Here is a 21,678-nt window from a genome sequence, read left to right as displayed (position 1 = left end):
TGTCTTCATTTTTGTTTCTACTGGTTGGAAGGGGATGATTGTGCAGGACAGACTTCTGATTACAGATTGCAATGGATCCCTTTACCTTCCGAAGGTCAGTCTGCAGTTGTCGGAGAATCAACTCCAGCTGATTGACTTTCCCGGTCAGTGTCGATGGAGACCGCTCCCTAGAGAAGGAGGGTGGAGTCAGAAAGACTGAAGGCCATGGAAGTAAAGAGGTAGCATTCGGTACTTTTGTTGGTAAAGTTTTCACTCAAAGAATTATTTCATGTGCTTAGAGCCCAGTGAGGAAATACATAATATTATGTCAGATTTGGAAAGGGAACACATTTCTGCTTTGGTAGAAAATCCCTTCTGGATCTCTGTTGATTTAAATAGGGATTCAGAATCTGCAGGCATATATATTGGTAAAAAACAAACAACCCAGAAGATAGATTATCTAAATCAGTTTAGCCAACTGAGACTAGGTAGAACATTGAGGTCCTGGAAACCAAATATAGATTCGATTTCCCCAATTTGTTTTTCTCTGTCAAGAAAATATCATGAAGCTCATTACCAAGATGAATGGGCCAGTTAACGGTCACACAAGTTCATAAGAAAGTTGGAATCAGGTAAAGAATAAACATGTCAAGAATACAGGGGAACAAGACGGCTCCTTTGCCTGAGGCGGGGTCAAGGACCAGGCTTCTGGGGGGGAGCTGTGCCCGTGGCAGGTCCGCACGTGCAGCCTGGCAGCGGGAGACTGATGCAAGGTCCCTGTCCATCGGGGTGGTGGCAGCAATTAGCGGCAGATGCGGATCCTGGCCCCCACCCTCTGTCAAGAGAGCCTCGTCACCATGGGCACCATGGGGTGACAAGTCTTAGCAGACAGGGACCGCCCACAGGGCAGAGCACTTCTGCTACCAAGAGCTGCCCCCCCCCAGCAGGGCAGGGAGCAGGGTTTGCACAGGCTCTAGAGGACCCCATTATCTGAGTATGGGGTCCCCACTCAATCCCATATCTGCATCCTGAAGGACCCGGGGGGCGCAGGCTGGGAATATCTCCTGGTGGCCTGGGCTTGGCTGAACCTGTTACTCAGGGGCCTGGGGAGTGGAGGGAGGGCTCACATACCCAGTCGCGTCCATGAAGTCTTTGCTGCTGCCTGGGTCTACACATAAGGGCGGCTCCTGCGCACCTTCCAGGTCTTGGCCGTGCTGCATATCAGTCAGGGTACAGAAGGACGCCACTCTCTGGTCTGAGGAGGGGAGACACACACGCCAAGAGTTTAGTCCTGGCCGCAGGGCCATGTGTGTGGAATCGGATTTAGGCTCTAACCCCAAACACCCCGCCCCCCTCCCCAAATCAGTGACTGCCCTGTTTCAAACAAAACAAAAACACACTCAGGCAAGCTGCTGACAATCAGAAAGCATCAGGACTGGCTGTCCTCGGGGGCTGTATGGCATGCGCACTCCACAGCCACGGGGACAATGAGCAGATCCTCGATTTGCTAGAGCCAATCTGCTTTCTTCCTTCCACATCCCAAAAAATGCCAAAGCGGCCGGCTGGGCACGAAATAACGGCGTCGCAGGATGACTTGGCTGGTCAACAGAACTGAGGGGATGGCCCCCTCCTCAAGCGGGCCCCAAACCGGGGTGGGGGGAGCATCCCGGAGACACAGCAGCCAGGACCCACGTCCCCTGTGCGTGCCAACCCTCCGAGCTCAGGGAACCATGCAGACGTGCAGACACGTGACACAGAAAGAAAAGGTTACAGAACATCCAGAGCCCATGGTCAGCCCCGGACAATCACCTAGATAGGACGGGTGGTGACAGAGCAGCCCAAGTTCTTCATCTGAGTCAAGACCTGAAATAAGATTTAGAATTTCCTATGAACAGTGGTATCTCTATGCACCTGGAAGCCTCTGCGGCCCACACAAGGCTCAGATAATGGGGTCCTGAGCCTGGGCGTGCATGCGTGCATGTGTCTGTGTGCGTGTGTATGTGTCTTGCTGAACGAGGTGTGGCCCCTGACAGCCAATAATGTGCGATGCCAAGCAATGTGGTTCAACATGGCACGTGTAACCGTCCTGGCTGGGTGCACCCACTTGTGTACAGTGGAGAGGTGAGTCCAACCGTAAGAACACATGACCATTTGGGGTTTGCTTAAATGACCCACTCCGTGAACACAAAACAGTGGTGGTGAGTGAGCCTGGCTACATAGTCTTACTAGAAACAGCAGCGGTAACAACGGTCAGCACGACTACCTGCCTTATCTCGGCACCGGGCCATTTCTATTCTTCACACTCAATGTTTCCCGAGCTAGGCAGGAAAGGGAACGTAATACTCTTTGAAACAGGCACCGGCCTGGCGCAGTTCCGCGGGCTGCACACGGACCCAAGAGCATCGGTCCACAAATGCTGCATGGCATGCAGAAAAGCAGGCCTGCATTGGAACAAGGCGGAGGTGAGAAGCGGGAATACGTCTAATTATCCACCCCCCCCCGTTCCCCGGCGGCTCGTTCCTCGGTGCCCGAGCACACGTACGCCTCTGCAGCTGGGGTCCAAGGGTTACAGCAGGTGTGTTAGTGCTGTGGTGTCTTTTTCATATGATTTGATTAATGGCTGAGAAACTGCACTCTGGTCCGCGTCAGGGGTGCTCTGTTCTTAATTTATCCCACTCGGTCTCCCTCCGGCTGCTGGACAAGTCTCCTAATGAGGCTACCTGCTTGTCTGCTTTATGGAGGGTCCTGCACTTCTGTTAATTAGACGGAACTGTGGAGGCTGCCAGCGCACATGCAGGAAAGCGAGCTGGAACACCACCGGCCCTGTGCTGGGAGCTCCCAGCTGGGGCCCGGACCCTCCTGGAGCTGGTGCTGAGCGCCCCACGTGATCCCAGGGAATTCTCCAGCCTTGCAGCCCGCTTTCCAAGATCAGATGTCCCACCACCTGTGACAGGTACCCAGACGTCCTTCAACGAATGTGTCTATAAAGCTTTAAGGACGTCCTCCACACTTCAAAACTATGAGACGATGCACATTCTGCAACTATGTGTTCCAGAGAGACCATCGTGTTCCCAGTTTGGCGCTGACTTGTAGGATTTGGGCATATGATGAAACAATTTGTAATTTAATTAAGGTTGACAGCACAATTGGGTATTGCCTGCTTCTCCACAGGGTGGGATGTCAATGGCAGAGGTGGGGGCAGGAATAATGGGGCACACTGGCCGGGGCTGAGCAGCTTCAGGGGTGGGGTGGGGAGCGTCGGGGGCCGCCATGACGTCCAAGATAACCCTCTGTTCTGTGATGAGCCCAAATAACACCTCACCAAGAAAAAAAAAAAATCAACAGAGGATTTATTTTTATTCGACAGTAAATTTACTGACAAAAAAAGGAATGTCAAAACAGATAAAGAATTTAGTTTTCTCACTCTTTAAAAGAGTTCCATTGACTCATCCAGATTTTACACAATCCAGTGATAATTCAGTGAGTTTCCATCTTTCTTAATATATTTGAATCTGATGGTCCAGCTGAAATATCTGGATGAAAATGTCTTCCCTTGCTCCATCTATTTCTGCCTTAATTGATAAAATACCCACATATTTGACAGAAACAGAACTGGCTGCTGGCAGTCATTCAAGCATTCCCTGGGGAGAAACAAGGTCCTACTGGTCAGGAGGCAAGAAGCCAGAAGGGGAGTTCTGCCAGCAATGTAATTTCACAAAGAGATTTCACTTTGGATCTGAAAAGCTGGGAGGCTGAAATCCAAACAGAACGCCGCTTGATTAAGTCCAGACACTTACTGCTCTGTAAAATACCTAACCTTAGTGACAGTTTCCAGTGGGAGCTCTATTCTTCCACAGCTTATTTGTTTGACTATAACTATTCAGTAACCAAGGAGTTACTGACATTTGAACCCTGTGGCACAGACAAAACCGTAGAAGATAGGCCGGGGAGTCCGAACTTCATGTAAATGGGGACTGCGGCAGATACAATCACCCACAATCGACACAGACAGCCCGTTAGTCCTTCTCCTTCCCATTCTTCTCTGTGCAAGAACATTTGGCTAAAAGGGGGGACAACACCAGGCATGGGGTACACATGGAACACTCCATCCCTTTAAATCATCTTAGAAAAACCCTTACTTCAATGCGGTTTCTTGTTAGCGCATTTGGCACGACCCAAGAGCAAGAACAGTCAACAAGATATTCCACATCAGTCTAGAGCTGGGTAACTGCCGTGGCCCACACGGGCAGCCCGGAGCACCTGGAGATCAGTAAGGCCAGGCCTGCATCGGGGAGGCGCAGGGCTCTGATGGATTAGTCCTGTCTGCTGAGGGTGTGAACTAGGAGAAGGTACATGTGCTGGATACAGGCCACGCAGGCCATGCAAGCAGGAGGCTCCATTCAACCAAACCCATGTCCCCAAACGAAGCTCTTCTAATGTGTCTCTGCTGTCACTACAAATGACACGGAAGCTGGGGCTTTGTAGCTACATGTCGGAAATTAAGGGTACTGATACGGAGCACTGGGCTGATCAGATCGTGGAGAGCTGACTTAACTGGCAACCAGGAAAGAAAAAAACAAAACAAAACGTTACACCACATTTTGGACATAAATGCTTTGGCTTAGGCCTTTTACAGCCTGTTCATGAGTGCCGCAAGATAATGGTCTAGAGTCTGCCTCTCAGTAACGAGCAAAGAAAAGTGCTGGGATTACGCTTCATTTAAGACGTAGCTACTGTTGCTGGCCCGAGACAATTTCCTTACTTTTGAGATCATTTAAGTCGATTTATTATATTAAATTAACTTTGCATTTTTCATCTTAATAGCATTCTTCTTTTCCGTTTTTTTAACTAATTATGTCACTTTGTTTATGCTTACACACACACACACACACACACACACACACACTGCCCAAGTACCAGTAACTTCAGCAGCTTTGTCAAGGTTGAGCTACTGCTTCACAAATGAGAACAGTCCTCGTCGTAAAAAATGATGCTGATTACTCTCTGTTTAAAAACCAAGGGCAGGGGCGCCTGGGTGGCACAGTCATTAAGTGTCTGCCTTCGGCTCAGGGTGTGGTCCCGGGGTCCTGGGATCGAGCCCCACATCAGGCTCCTCCGCTGGGAGCTGTTTCTTCCTCTCCCACTCCCCCTGCTGTGTTCCCTCTCTCACTGGCTGTCTCTCTCTCCATCAAATAAATAAATAAAATCTTTAAAAAAAAAACCAAAAAACAAAAAACAAGGGCATGTGGAGCATAATAGATGAAAAATATAAACTTGTATTTTTTCGGAAAATATGTTTCCGTGGACTATTTCACTGCCACAGTGGGGCCCGATAAACGAGCTGCTGACTCTGCACGGGTCCTGCACACAGACACTCGGGGCACGTGCACCTCCGTGTGCCCGTGGGAAGATGGCAGTTGTCACCACCATTCCAACAAAGGGCTGGAATCCAGAAGGGAGGAGAAGCCTGGCCTGGTGTTGGCTGGGGGACCCGGCAATCCAGAGTCTCCCATCATTCGTCTGTAATTTTACCTTTTAAAGCCCGTTTGCATTTAAAACATCATCCATTCAATGAAAGTTCCCCACCCATTGCCTACTTGGGATATTTTGACAAATGAGAACTGCTTTAAATTCTAGCGCTTTTGAAGAGACTCCATGTCCCTTCCCGGGCTTCACTGCTGGACCCAGAGCCAGCTTTTCTGGTTGGGTTTGAGGGGGATGGGATCTGCTATATGTATTACTTGGCTCACCAACACCTTACATTATTCCTCCTTACAAAGGGAATGATGCTTGCTAGGCCAATAAGCGATGTATCTCATAGATTAGAAATTTCTCGGAGGCGTTCTCATGCGCAAAGGGTCACATCTCACCCGCGACAAAGCAAAAGGATTGCACACACTAACACACACTTGAACTGCGACTCCGCCCAGTTTTGAGCTTGACTGTCACAGGAGAGTGGAGGCCAGGGCATGGGCTTCCTGTCCTTGACTTACCTTCTCCCTCACAGGCCTATGAAGGAGATGTCGATGTTCTGACATTTGGTCTGATGGGCAGAGTTTGGTTCTCTGCCTATTTCCAGTAAGTAAGTTCTCAGAAATTGGATTTCTGGTCAAAGGGTGGGTCCACCTTTTGGCTCTAGCTACTTATTGTCATGCTGCACAAAAAGAGGGATCATTTTATCTTTGTAATGATACCAGTGGTGAATATTCTTCAGAACTTCCCAGAATGTGGGGCCATTTTTCATCTTTCAAAGGTGTGAGCTGGTAGCTCATTATCATTCTGAATTTACACGTATGATTGAACATTTTTCAAATACTTATTTCGTAATTCTACTTTTGTGGACTGTGCATCCCCATGCCTTGACCAACTGTTTATCAGGGATTTGGTGTTTTTTGCTGGGTAAGCCCCTCCATGCACTTGGGACAGTCTGGTTTTGCCCATCACGTTTACTACAAATCCTCCCCCATATTCCCCTATTTATCTGAATGTTCTCTTTCAAGTTCATAAAAATCTAATACTTTTATCTGGCCTCATTATATTTTGTATGTTCTCTCACTACCCGATAATTAAAGCATTACCTTGCTTCTAAGATGGTAATCCTACTTTACTGTTTCTAGAACAGACTTTTCTAAATCCCAAATCCAAGTGGAGTATATAAATTCCTTTCCCGTTTAACTCCAAATTTTATTCAGATTTTTGGTCTGGGCTCTTCCTCTTTTCTACAAAAGGACTAATTTCTATTTTTTTGAATCACTACTATGCTGTTTAGTTATTATTGATTTACAGTAGACTTTCTTCGTGGACTATTTTTCATCTATTTCCAACTGGATGCAATTAAGCTCTTTGACATATCCTTTAGATATCTGAATTGAAACTGTACAAAATCTACAAATTCATTCAGGAAATTGATTCAGTATCTTTACTATAAGCTTCTTATCTTTACATATATTAGAACACTTCACTTACTGAAATGTCCTTTGCTTTCCTGAATTATAACTCTAATGATGGCTTAATTTCCAAAGAATGTATAGTCTGACCTTGCAGATACAGCTAAATGCCCTTGGTTACTGTTCTGGTTGAAGACTGTCTGCAAACATGGTTATGTGCACATGACAGCATTCGCACCAAGGTGTGGAGCCCACCTCCCACCCTCTGGGATGCAGGCTGGCCTCCAGCATGTGGGGGATACTGAGTCTTCCAAGACCAGGAGGCCCTGAGAAATCACCCAGCTTCTGCTTTTGCTCTCCTGATCGGATTGCCCTGCTGGAGACGGGCGTGCAGCCAGAGCCCAGCTGGACATACGAGTGAGGTCACCTTAATGTTCCAGTTCTAGCTGAATACAGCTCTGCCTGAGTGACTCCGGCTGAAACCACAGGGAGCAGAAGAACCATCCAGCTGAACCTTATCAACCCACAGAATCATGAGACATAAATTATCATGTGACACCCTTGTTTCCAGTCATTGATTTTGGGGTGGTTTTTTAATACAGAAATAGATAACTGAAAAAGTTAACAATGCTTTGAAACAAAGCTTACAAAATACAAAATACATTTTAAAATATCTTACCTAAAATTACTTTGTTCTATAATCTTGGGTAATTTCTTTTTTCAAAATTTGAATTCTTTTTATTTTTCAGTTCAAGTATAATGAACATACAGTGTTAATTAGTTTCAGATGTACAATATAATAGTTCAACAACTCTATACACTTTTCAGTGCTCAAGATAAGTGTCCTCTTAATCTAATTTTTTTAACTTTCATATTTTCTAGATAGAGAAGCATATGTATAAATATTTTTTTACCTCCAAAATTTATTCCTTTTTTCTTTGCATTGCTGGTGTTATTGTCAAGTGCTTCACTATAGAATGAAAGGACACGGTCTCAAAGGATGACCCTGTCTGGTTTCTGGACTGAAGGTACCTGCTTATAAACCATTTTTCCATCAAGTATTATGTAACTATTTGGAATAAAGTAGATCTTCTTCATTAGGTTTTAAAGGTATCTCTCAAATCTCAATTTTTATTAGAAAAATTTCCCAATTTTTGGGAAATTGGTATGACAACATTTTTAAAATTTTTATTTATTTATTTATTTTAAATATTTATCTATTTGATAGAGAGAGAGAGAACAGTAGAGGGAGAGGGAGAAGTAGGCTCCATGATGAGCAGGGAGCCTGATGCAAGACTCGATCCCAGGACCCTGGGATCATAACCTGAGCTGAAGGCAGACGCTTAATGGCCGAGCTACCCAGGTGCCTGATACAATAACTTTTAACTATTTCATCTACTATAACTTTTTGAAATTAGAAGTTTTTCTTTTATTAAACTGGCTAAACTCTCACCAATAACAATGGATAATCTTTTCAATCTCCTACTGAATTTCATCTAAGCTGAACATCGTGATTAATGACTGAGATTGTCTTAGGATTTTTCTTTCCTTGTGTGTTATCAGGAAAGAATCCTCTCCTGCAATTATTGGCTGCTTCTAAATTTCAAGAAAAATTTATACAGGGACATCATTATTCTTTGAAGCTTTGAAAACAATGAGCTCTAAACGCATTAGTTTCAGGTGACATTTGGGATTTGGGGATATTCTTAGATAACATTTCAATACCCTCCATATTTGGGCCATTGATAGTTTCTTATGCACCATCCCGTTTTCTTGCAAGAAATACCCAAATATCTTATTCATCGTATTTCTTCCTATAGAGCTGCCTGACATTCCTTAATAATTTTTATTTCTCTTATGTATTGGTGAATGCTAATCTCTTTTCTCATTTCTAATCTTGTTCATTTGTATTTTCCATTTCTTGATCAAATTTGTGTTGCTTTAACAATGTTCTAAGAAAAATTAATTACTGATTTTGTTTATAAATTGTACTGAAAATTCATTCGTCAGTTCACAAAAAAATCTATTTCATTTCCTTCTTTTTTGTTTGCTTTCACAGCTTTTATAGAATCTTTCTGAAGTATAGTTCAGTTGGTTAATTTTCATTTTTTTCCATTTAAATAAATGTTTCTGAAAGCAGTACATTTTTGTTTAAGGACTATTCTCTGGCTGCAGTCCAAAGATTCTAATAGGTAGCATCTTTTTATCATCAGTTATGAAAAAAGAAAAAAATGCCCTCATATTCCTGAATGCTACCTAGAATAATGATTATGAATTACATTAAGAGTTCCAAATGCTCAGAATTTTTTGTTTGTGTTTTTCTTCTGATTTTCTTATTTAATTCTATTTTCATTGCCTTGTGGTCAGAAATGTATGGAAATGCTCCTGTCTTTGGAGAAGCCTCCCTTACGGTAACAGAGTATGTTATGTTCCGTGTGCCAACAGTTTAGATATATTTAAACAACCCTGATTAGGGCAGATTAGTTTGGTACCCCACTCTACTTTTTTTTTTTTTTAAGATTTTATTTATTTATTTGAGAGAGCAAGAGAGCTAGTGAAGGAGTGCAAGTAGGGGGAGCTGCAGAGGGAGGGGGGGAAGCAGGCTCCCCGCTGAGCAGGGAGCCTGACTCAGGGCTTGATCCCAGGACCTGGGGAGCATGACCTGAGCCAAAGGCAGATGCTTCACTGACTGAGGCACCCAGGCACCCAACACTGCTCTATTCTTGAATGGTATAGTAAAAAATCTAAATTCTTACACTCCTGTATCCAGTGCTAATTTTAGCTCTTAAACGAAGATAAATACATCATTTGCCAAGGTGTGGAACATAAACAGATCAGTGGGGGAGAGGCACACCTGCTTGGATCGATCACACCGGTGGATCCTACGAGAGTCACAGTATTAATAGGCAGATGCATTCCATTTTTTGAAGCGTGTTTTCAGATGGGTTGACTACTTATGTCGATATAGTGGCACAGCATTATTCAGAGCACTCTGAGCTCAGTAAGGCATTCTGAACTGCCTTTACTAGCTTATAACAATGAAGCAGACACATCGGGGATTTTTTTGGACTATCTTTATCACGTTTAGTCTAGCTCAGAAATGGTTCTGGGAACTGGTACAGAAAGATCACGTCCCAGGCAGGGCAACTGGGTTATCTCAGTGAAGACATTTCTCTGTCAAGTGCTGAGGTGACTGATGACGCCCACACGCCACCGTGCCAGCGCGTGTCAGGGTGGACCCAACACTGACACAAGGGAATCTGATCAGCAAAACTGGTCTGGAGTTGCCAATTCCCAACTGTGTTTTCCTAAGCGGGCTATTGTCTCAAGGTGGTATGCCGCCCTACAGAGCAGCACTGAAAATTACTGCAATTTTGAAATACAATTTGTAAATGTTTGGAAACTTCAGAAAGGTCAGATAAACAAAGTCTTTTCCTTGGCAAATAGAACCCCATGATCTCTGTTTGGCTCACGTGCCATGCACCCGAGGCACCAGCTATCTGCTATTTCCACGCTATGCTTTTTCTCCTTTGTCTGTGGGTGCCCAACTCCCACCCAGACTCTAACTTCAGCTCAGAACTACTCTCTGATGAACAGGATGGCCGAAGTGGAAGTTTAAGACCTTCAGAAGCCTTCCATGTTCTTTGGTAAAGGTCTTCATTTTATGGACAAGAAGACTGAATGAAGCCTAATGCAAGTAATTGTGGACCTCCGAGGATTACTGTCAAACATTTGTTGTTGGCTCAAAGTGTGGCCATTATGGTAGTTAAGGGACTTGTCCAAAGGCCCACAGCTCAGCTGTTAAGCTGTGACTGTGACCAGAGTCCCTGGGTTGAGACCTTTGTCACTGCTGGGTACGCCATTTTGCTTTCTCCACTTCCGGCTCTTAGCCTGTCTTCTGAAAAGATCCATTTCAAAGCGGTGATTTTATTCTGAAGAGTAGAAGGGAACCAAGCAAAGACACAAATGGGGGAGAGTGTGTGGATCCAGAGATAAGCCGATAAATATTGTTTCAAATCTGAAAAATGAGCATAAAATGCAAATGGATCTTCAGAGGTCAAAAACTATGCCGAGTTGGCATAGCTCCGGTGTCCTGTGCATTCGATACCTACATACTCTTCGGGACTAGCTCTTCTCATTTAGTTATCTTGCCATGTGCTTGATAAATAAAAACAAGATAAATAAAACAAGCAGCCTACCCCTGAGACACTCATCACCTAATAAGAAGACACAAACAAGTGAATAAAGCAGAATTCAGCCTGCTAAGTACCGTGCAAATATTATGCAGTGAAGAACACCACAGAGGACAGAATAGATGTTCTTATATTCTCCTGGGGGCAGTAAGACAGCACAGTGTGTACAGAACATGCCAGAGAAAATGACAGAGACCTGCTGTCTGGGTTGCTCTGGACAGAGGTAAAGACAGCATTCCTGCCTTTTGGGGCTAGGTCACATATATGTCAGTTTGGAAACACTGGAAGTAAGTGGGCCATGGGCCCAGTTGGTTCTAAAACCAACTTGGGGTAATGTCAAGGGAACAAAGGCTGCAGACAGGGCATTCTGAGGCTTCCACAAGGAATAAGTATTTTGCAAGGAGGTGAGCCAAGGACCCTGACTCCTATTAAGGGAGTAGTAGGACCTGTTCATTTTGCAGAAATTTCCTAACAGAGTTTCCCTTTACTTATCTACTGAAGCTAAACATCCCTGGTGTCTGAATTAGCTTGCGAGTAGCCTTCACCTTCCCCCCACGCTCAAAGCTTAGGACCGGAGCACCGATCCTAATTACTTAGAGCAGGAGAGAAGAGACGGGCTGCTCCGGTGGCCGCAGCCCCTCCTGTGGGGACGGCCGCGGACACACATCTCCACCAGGATGCTGCGGCCCAGGCACACGGGAATTCTCAAACAGGACCCTACTAAAATGGCCCTGTCTCCCTTGCAGTTCTGCCAGTCACCCCAGGAGCAGCTGTAACCCTGGAAGGACAGCACCAGCAAATGGCGAAAGTCATAATCCTGGGTCGTGGGTTGCCCCCGTACCCACAGGTACCGTCCTGAGGATGTGGGTGAAGCATCTTTCTTGTTTGGGTCTGCCTTGACCTGCGAGCTGAGAATTTCCTACAGAGTATCTTCAACCTTCTAAAATTCAGGCCAGCAGGGAGGCTGGAGGGGCCCTCAGAGATGGATGTGCCCGGCTACCCCAGTGACCACGCTGCTGGAGGAGGAAGCCGAGGCCCAGCCAGGGAGAGCCAGGGGCTCGGGTCAGACGGATCACGCTGCATCTGCCCATACGTCAAGGCACCAGACCCCTCGTGTGTGCCAGTCCTGCCACACCAGGCCCTCTGAGGGCCCTTCCTCTCTAGCTCCCCTCATCGCACTCAGAGGAAAGAGACGATCTGTGTCCTACATATTCACCTCCACATTTCAGGTAAGAAAACAGAGGTCAAAGAGGAAAAGTGACTTGTCCTAGGTCATAGCTGGTGCCTGAGCTGGAATTCAGGTTCGCAGTCCTCCGCCCGGTGCTCAGTTCATGAAATGGCACCGTCTCCCTAAGGAAATGTCCTTACTGACAGCTCAAGCCTTCCCCGGCTAGTTTTCGTCCACAAAGATGTGCCAAGTATCCAAAACCATAACTCAGACAAGCCCAAATACAGCCATGTTTCCCACGCTGATGCCCCAGGCCCTGGAGGCTGCAAGTTTTTACCTTCAAACGCCCTCGCCGCGTCCACGAGGTGGGACCAATCTAAGCCCGTGGCCGTGTCCGGGAGGGGCATCAGGCCAGGATCCGCACACTTGGACTTATCCGATAAGGACCCATCGGAGAACCAGAACTCATCTAAACAGAAACAAAGCCAGAGCGTCAGACGGATGGCCGTGCGGGGCACAGGTGGCCGCTCCAAGGGGCTGGGGAACTTCTTACGGCAGACCTCCTGCCCCCAGCAAAAAGGGTGAGAGTACGGTGCAGTTATCCGAAAGACACACGGCTGGAAAGATGCAGATTTGCAGAGAAGCCACGACCTACAGATTCGTTCCAAGGTCGGCCAGTGGTGCCCCGGGATGGAAGAGACTTTAGAATGGAGCAGTCCTATGGTACAGTATTGAAATCTGGCCGTGTCCTTCTAGGCTGGGCTTCTCTTGAGGACATCCATCTGCGTCTGACTAGCTGCAAGATCGGGTCCTATTTCTATAGGCATTACTTCCCCCGTCCAGTGCTGCACACTTCGACAGTACACAGGGTTTGATACAGTCTCTCTCTAGCCCGATGGTTTAAAAAGCTTCCAGAAGAACGCAGTTATGTAAGCAAAGCACACGTTCAGGATGCCCCAAATACCAGTTTATTATGAAAGTGCAGGAGGACTAACTTTACCTTCATTATTGACGGGCAAGAAAGAGGAGAGACGGCCTTTCTCATGCTATGTGCAAATACGGTGGTTGGACGGCTTTGCTGACTTGCAGAGCTGGCTCATCACTGGCTAAACCAGAAACCCCATGCTGTCCAGCATGGAATTTTGTCTGTCCTTTGTACAAATGGACCTTTGAAGGTTTCTTTTTCTTTTTCCACTGTCATCACGGAACTGAAGTGTTTATGTCATTGATAAAACTAGTTGTTAGAACTCACTACGCATCTGAGGACAAATTTTTCAAAGGCTTCACCCGGACTGTCTCTGACATGTCTTTTCTGAACCTGTCCCAGACGCGGCACGCAGCTGCCTGTGAACACATCTGCCTAATGAGACCAATCAAAATAATGACCACATGGCTGTCCGAGCCCGCAATTAAGTTAAGTAAGGGGCATAAGTGACCCAATGCACCCGTAATTTTTGTCCCCACACTCTTTGGGATAGCTGTGAAAGGCTGGCATCTGGACCGGAGAGTGAGTGGTGGTGTTTGACCTTGACCTTGACGGGCACTAAGGGTCTTCCACCTGCTTGACACCTTCACAGACAGCTCTCAGCCTACCCCCACCCGGTGCTGCGAAACCCATGCAACCACTCTTGTTTTCAGCCCTACCACGTTTAGCCCTGCTCATATTCCATTGTCAAGGGAATCTGGTTATGGATGTCCTGTCCACACCGCTCCTGCCACTCTCCCTCTCCACAGGCTCATCTTCTTTGAAATAAGAACCATTCATACTTGTTCTACATGTGCATTCCCTGTCCCGGCCACAGAGGAATAGGGAGCCTTGGAAACAGCAAAGCTGGAGTGCGAGCCAGGAGAGCGGGAAGTTAGCACTCAAGGCTCCCTCCTCACTTGCTGGGTTCTCCAGGAACCCAGGAAAGTCAGAGCTTGGCAGAGCTGGGCTGAAGCCCCTCCCAGGCCTCAGGCATCAATCAGAAATTGAAGGTTTAAGCCCCAAGCAGAATGGTCCAGAAGCCCAGGGATCTTCAATGACTTGAAAATCACTTCCTTTGTCTCCAAACACTTGGGCTGCTTTGCTTAAAGCAAGTTTTCCACTAAGTGTACAGGGATTATTTGACTAGGTGGCAGGTACATTTGTGACCATTTCTGTGTGACCAGAGCTCTTTGGGAATCACGTTAAGAGTGCAGCAGCCCTGTGAAGGGTGCACCAGGCAGGCTAGAACCCGTGTGCCCCTGGGCACTCCCCTGCTCCTTCTGACTCTCCTTCCCTCCTCGGGGAGGAAAACAGTATGGACTGGAGGATTCATCAGGTAAATGAACACTCCTATGGAAAGGACACTATGAGAGTCGTGCTTTACTAAAAAATGCCAACTTGAGGATTTTCTTTGCCTTTATAAATAACCCTTCACCCGAGCTTCTGGCATCGTAAAGCCTCAAATCGAACCTAATGCATGCTTGCTAACTTTTCCCTGCTCTCCACCAGGCAACGGCATCCTTCTTGGCTCTCACAGGAGTCATGTGAAAAGAGGGGTGGGATGCAAACTGAATGGGGCATTAGGCTAACGTCCCTGTGCCCCACTCCGCCTGTGCCTCCAGCAGCTGTGTGCTCCAAGAGCCACCTTCCCCAAACATCATCGGAGTACTGACAATCTTGGGATGCTTCGACGATTCCTGAGCAGCCTGAAATTCCATGATCTGTGGCCATCTGTCATTGAGCCAAGGCACACATCTGATCCTGGTGGCCAGGAAGCCAAAGCCCAGAGTGAGTGAGGGAGTGAGCGAGTGCACCCAGCTATTCACCCAGCAGGCAGGTCCAAAAGCTCTGCTCGCAAGTCAAGTCACCTGGAGGCCACTTGCAAAGCACGTGATGACTCCAGAATGTGGGAAGGTCTCAGGGTGTAAAAAGAGGGAAATACAGTTGGTGGTCTTTCTTTTTTTTTCTTTTTAAAAGATTTTATTTATTTATCAGAGAAAGAGGCAGGCAGAGGGAGAAGCAGGCTCCCTGATGGGCAGGGATTCCGGACCTGGGATCATGACCTGAGCCAAAGACAGACACTTAACTGACTGAGCCACCTGTCTTTCTTCTTTACTACAAACTAATATGCCCTCTTCCCCAGTTTGGGAATGGAACTTTTGTGTTTACTGGAGACTATAGAACTGGCAAAGATGATCAGTAGAAAGTCTCCTTTCCCCCAAGGTTTACTTGGAGTGTATCGGCTGACCTGTCTATCTGTGATGTATTTACTAAATGACAACTGTATGCCTCATGTTGTGTTGTGTTTGGGACAGTGGTGGATAAGGCGGACAAGGCCCATCCTCTCTGGAAGCTTGTAAGAGATGGGGGAAAATAAATAAACAAGGTAATATAAGTAGTGACAAGTCTTTCAAAGAAAACAAAACAAGGAGGGGGGTGGAAATGGGACTGAGGCGCCTGAGGGCTTGTTGGGGGTGGGCTCATCTCAGGCACTGGCACTCCCTGACACACCAGTGATGGTAAGGAGCTGCTTGATTGCTTGACCAAGAGCACAGTTCTGCTAGAAAAGCTCTAGGGATTTTTTTTGTTGTTGATTTTTTTCGCTATTTATTTATATTAGTAACATACACTGCAGTATTTGTTTCAGGGGTGCAGGTCCGTGATTCATCAGTCTTACACCCCTCCCCTCCCCTCCAGCAACCCTCAGTTAATTTTCTGAGATTAAGAGTTATCTCCCTCTCTGGTTTCATCTTGTTTAATTTTTTCTTCTCTTCCCCTATGATCCTCTGCCTTGCTTCTTAAATTCCACGTAATAGTGAGATCATATGATAATTGTCTTTCTCTGATTGACTTATTTCGCTTAGCGTAATACCCTCTTGGGAGTTCATCAGGGTAAAAAGCTTTTGCAAAGGAAAGGAAACAGTCAACAAAACCAAAAGATAACCGACAGAATGGGAAAAGATATTTGCAAATAACATATCAGGTAAAGGCCTAGTATCCAAAGTTTATAAAGAACTTACCAAACTCAACACCCAAAGAACAAATAATCCAATCAAGAAATGGGCAGAAGACATGAACAGAGATTTCTGCAAAGAAGACATCCAGATGGCCAACAGACACATGAAAAAGTGCTCCACATCACTCGGCATCAGGGAAATACAAATCCAAACCACAATGAGGTACGACCCCACACCAGTCAGAACGGCTACAATTAACAAGTCAGGAAATGACAGATACTGGAGAGGATGCGGAGAAAGGGGTACCCTTTTATACTGTTGGTGGGAAGCGAGCTGGGGCAGCCACTCTGGAAAACAGTATGGAGGTTCCTCAAAGAGTTGAAAACAGAGCTACCCTATGACCCAGCAATTACACTACTGGGTATTTACCCCAAAGATACAAATGTAGTGACCCAAATGTGCACCTGCACCCCAAAGTTTATAGCAGCAATGTCCATCATAGCCAAACTGTCGAAGGAGTCTAGATGTCCATTGACAGATGAATGGATAAAAAAGATGTGGTCTATGTACACAGTGGAATATTACACAGCCTTCTAAAATGAAATCTTGCCATTTGCAACTACAGGTTGGAGCTCTAGGGATTTAAATAAAAATCCATCATTTGTCAGTGAGCAGGAAGATCCTAGTGTCAATGGACAGTCCCCTTAAATGACGTAACAGCGCTAAATTCTCCTTTGAATGATCACAATGAAAATCACCTCAATTTCTTTTCAATTGTTTGGAAAGTCATATAATTGACAAAAAAAATAAAAGGTTAATTTTTTTTTTTTTGGTCTGAGACTCAAAACCACCACAAATCCTTTAGAATACTTTTGATGGGTGGTAGATATCACCACTGCCGTCACCTACCCAGGCTTCCTGAGCCTCTTCTGCCTTCCAGGCCCCACAGGTAACTATGTCAGCACCAGGGACAGGACGCCCAGCAAGAACCAGGTTCAGCCCTTGAGGAGCCCAGTCAGCAAGCAGATAAGCCTTGCTGGTGCTTCTGGGGCTGGGGTGGGGTGTCTGGTATGGTGCAGGCAGCGAGCCACCCCCACCCTCGGTGCACAGGACGGCAGCTGCAACTGGCTAGCTTCCTGAGTTTTACAGAGGAGGATTAGAAAAGGTACCACTTGTCTTAGGTATCAAACCTTTTATTTCAAATCCAGCTCCCAGAGCTAGCATTCTGTCAGGAGTACACGCTGCTCTTTGGGCCAATTCAAAGAAGAAAGTGGCTTGTGGATTCTGAAGGATGGCTCATGTCCAGACACTGATGCCCGGACTCTTGCTCTCCAGCCCACACATTGATCTTGTGGCTTCCTGTTTGTTTACCCACGACCGGAAAGTGCTGCCCATCTCTACCGAGTCTGACTTTATTTGTTGTCATAAATGCTGCGGGGCCTTCCTGATGGTCCGATAGCTAGGGTTTCACAATTCCTCTCCAAAAACCAGGCAAGACTGACAACATTTGAAAAAGAGAAGCAAGTGCCCTATGGAATCAGTCAAACCCTGCCCTGCCACGGATGGTCCACGGATGCCTTCTGTAATGCCTACTGTAGCAAGGGTCACCTTCTGCCTATTAGCAGCTCTTACCACCTACGCCCCACACGTTGAGCCTATAGCTGGGCCTGCAGCATCTCTTGTGAGTACTGAATTACAAGGAAAATATTCATTTTATTTATTCTAAACTTTCCCTCTATTTAAGCTTCAAGGGGCATCCTTTGGGAGAGGCCTAGGTCAAAACTACAGGATTTGGAAACACACAGAAGTTGATGCTCTGTTCTTATCTTTTAAAATTTAAGAACTCTTTTGAGTCTATGCTCATAGGAACATTTCAACCATTCCTTGGAGAGCTTTGATCTCCATAAAAAAACCCAGGAATTCTCACAGAAGACCCCAAATAGCCAAAACAACCTTGAAAAAGAAAAGCAAAGCTAGAGGTTTCACACACCAGATTTCAAATTCTATTACAAAGCTGCACTAATCAAAACAGTATGGCACAAAAATAGACACATAGATCAATGGAACAGAACAGAAAGCCTAGAAATAAACCCAAAACTATATGTTCAATTAATCTTTGACAAAGGAGACAAGAGTATGCAATGGGAAGAAGACAGCTTCTTCAACAAATGATGCTGGGAAAACTGGACAGCCACATGAAAAAGAATGAAACTAGACCACTTTCTTCCACTAAACACAAAAATAAATTAAAAATGGATTAGGGACTTAAATATATTTTTTAAGATTTTATTTTATTTATTTGACAGAGAGAGACAGCCAGCGAGAGAGGGAACACAAGCAGGGGGAGCGGGAGAGGAAGAAGCAGGCTCCCAGTGGAGGAGCCTGATGTGGGGCTCGATCCCAGAACACCAGGATCACACCCTGAGCTGAAGGCAGATGCTTAACAACTGAGCCACCCATGACTCCCTAGGGACTTAAATATTAAACCTAAAAGACCATTAAAATCCTAGAAGAGAGCACAGGCAGTAACTTCTCTGACACTGACCACAGCAACTTCTTTCTAGATCTGTCTTCTGAGGTAAGGGAAACAAAAGCAAAAATAAACAATTGGGACTACATCAACATAAAAAGCTTCTGCAAAGCAGGTGGAAAATCAACAAAACTAAAAGATGACCTACTGAATGGAAGAAGATATTTGCAAATGACATATCTGAGAAAGGATTAGTATCCAAAATACATAAAGAACGTCTACAACTCAACACCAAAAAACCAAATAATCCAATTTAAAAATGGCAGAAGACATGAACAGACATTTCTCCAAAGATGGCATACAGATGGCCAATGGACACACGAAAAGATGCTCAACATCACTCATCATCAGGGAAATGCAAATTAAAACCACAATGAGATATCACCTCACACCTGTCAAAATGGCTAAAATCAAAAACACAAGGAACAACAATTGTTGACAAGGAAGTGCAGAAAAAGAAACCTTCATGCATTATTGGTGGGAATGTAAACCGGGGCAGCCACTGTGGAAAACAGTATGGAGGGTCCTCAAAAAGTCAGAAATGGAACCTCCATATCATCCAGTAATTGCACTCTTGGGTATTTACCCAAAGAATATGAAAACACTAATTCAAAGTGATACATGCACCCCTATGTTTATAGCAGCAGTATTTACAATAGACAATCTATGGAAGCAGCCCAAGTGTCCACTGATAGATGAATGGACAAAGAAGATGTGGTATGTATGCGTGCACACGCGTGCACGTACACACACACACACACACACACACACACACACACAAACTGGAATGTTATTTGGCCATAAAGAAGAATGAAATCTTGCCATTTGCAACAACATGGATGGATCTAGAGAGTATAATGCTAAGTGAAAAAAGTTAGAGAAAGACAAATACTGTATGATTTCCCTCATATGTGGAATTTAAGAAACAAAACAAAAGGGGAAAAAAAGAGACAACCAAAAGATAGATTCTTAACTATGAAGAAGAAATTGATGGTTACCAGAGGGGAGGTAGGTGGGGGGATGGGGGAAATAGGTGATGGGTATTAGGGGTACACTTATCACGACGAGCACTGAGTAATGTACAGAATTGTTGAATCACTATATTGTACACCTGAAATTAATACAACACTGTATGTTAACTATACTGGAATTAAAATAAAAGAAAAAAAGAAATAAAGGAAAAATGAGAACAGCAAGTTTTCAGAGGGGAACGTGAAGAATATAAGCCTTCTTCATAGGTTCTCTTCCAATTCAAATACTGTTTAATCTTGAAGATGGATTTTTTTAATCAAGCTTTGACAGTTCTGTTCAGGATATAGTCTCTTATGACATTTTGCAGATCTAAGATTATTGGTATGTCTTGTTATTGTTCTAAAATTACATTTATAGCCTTCATTGTAAAAAAGTATTTAAAATGGCAGAATTTTTATAATAAACATTTACCAAGAAAAAAATTAAAAATAAATTTAAAAAAATCAAGAATTCTCTTTAAACATGTTGGGAACCTGCCAGTGCTCAGGACTGCACTGAATAAAGCCAGGTGACCAACTGGTCAAGGAAGAAAAGGATACTGGGAATGCTTTTCAATATCACTGGTTATCTGACCTATGAACCGTGCATCCGAAGGGCCGCTCTCTGTTTTTTTCTATCTGGGCCACTAAAGAAATTTTGTCCTGAAATCCACTAATAAGGAAAACAAAGGCCCTAAATGCAATGCAGAATCATTTCAGAATTATTTTCAATTGCTTGGTCAGGTCATAGTTTCACACCTCCAAGTTGAAAACACAACGATACAGCACATCTCAGCAATCTCACAGGAAATATATATAAATCATGGCATGAATCACAACCAAAATGTGTTGTGAAGTACCTGTCTCACCAGGTTGAATTAAGATCTCAGTCTCTAGGGAAGAAAGATTCTGAGACAGGTTCAAATTTGGGACATTTACCAGCTAAAAATATCTGAACGAGAAGCCTGTGATTATTGTTATAGTTACCTGCAAAAAAGCTGAAGCAAAATTCACTGTCAGGAGGGGAAGCTGCTGACCTTTTCTCTGGACTGTCCTTCCTCCTAATTAGGAACAGGCCTCTACTGGGGACAGATTCTCTCTTTGAGGGTCCCATGCTAGGAATTCTCGAGGCTTAAAGCTCCACAGAAGAACATGTACGCCTTCTGAATTTCCGCCTAGCCTTTTCTACGTGGATCCTCGGGCAGCCAGTGCTAGAAGGTAGACAGAACCGACCTCCCCTCCAAGCTTTCACATGAAGCTAAGATTCTGAGAAACTAAGAGAAACAACTGGACAACCTCAAGTAGTCCTTGTTTCTCGCTCACAGACCTCTGTTGTCCCAGTTTCGAACTACTCTCCCAGAGTGGGACCTTCTCACCGGGGCTCTGCTGAGGGACCCGAAACCACAGAAAGTGAAGAAGGATGGCTATACTCTGTTGAGGAGATAAAAAGTAAGGCCCACACAGGGGAGCGTGGGAGTTGGACACATGAACACAGATTACTGCCTGCTTCCTTGTTCACGTTTTGTCTTTTCACTCTGAACCAAGGGAATTTTTTCTGAGTAGCTGCTAAAGTAAATTGGAGAAGTCACATTGCCAGACGAGGTTTCAAGAGAGAAGAGCAAATGGCAAGGGCCACTCTTACTGCTTTTTCTAGTGAAACGGACAAGGAAGACAAGTAAGGCAGTCTTGAACTCCGACAGCGAATAAGTAACGTATCCTGCCTGTCTCCTACTTGTGAGTTTACACTTTGAAAATACGAAGTCCTTCAGTCGGTGGATGGACAAAAAAACTGTGGTCCATCCAGACAATGGGATATTATTCAGAACTCAAGAGAGGTAAGCTTTCAAGCCATGAAAAGACATGGAGGAAAGAGCCAGCCTGGAAAGACTACATACTATAGGATTCCAACTATATGACATTCTGGAAAAGGCAAAACAATGGAGACAGTAAAAGGATCAGTGGTTGCCAGAGGTGGGCGGCGGGGGGT

The 21,678-nt window shown here is 45.1% G+C and overlaps 1 protein-coding gene across 9 annotated transcripts in view; it reads right to left on the bottom strand.

Moving 5' to 3' along the window:
* The window catches only part of SIPA1L2 (signal induced proliferation associated 1 like 2), a 240,798-nt gene that overhangs the window by 3,460 nt on the left and 215,660 nt on the right, over nt 1-21,678 (bottom strand). For 6 of the 9 annotated variants that reach the window (XM_019797353.2, XM_011222166.3, XM_002917099.4 and 3 more), the window contains 4 exons: nt 12,565-12,696; nt 1,789-1,842; nt 1,111-1,234; nt 86-167 (listed from right to left, as the gene is read on the bottom strand). In XM_019797353.2, coding sequence (XP_019652912.2) covers nt 86-167; nt 1,111-1,234; nt 1,789-1,842; nt 12,565-12,696 — 392 coding nt within the window. The remainder of the gene's footprint in view (nt 1-85; nt 168-1,110; nt 1,235-1,788; nt 1,843-12,564; nt 12,697-21,678) is intronic. The other 3 variants (XM_011222167.3, XM_034662511.1, XM_034662512.1) reach the window with 2 other exon arrangements.

Source organism: Ailuropoda melanoleuca, chromosome 6, assembly GCF_002007445.2.
Source record: "Ailuropoda melanoleuca isolate Jingjing chromosome 6, ASM200744v2, whole genome shotgun sequence".
NCBI classification, from domain to species: Eukaryota; Metazoa; Chordata; class Mammalia; order Carnivora; family Ursidae; genus Ailuropoda; species Ailuropoda melanoleuca.
This window is presented reverse-complemented; position numbering and strand designations above follow the sequence as displayed.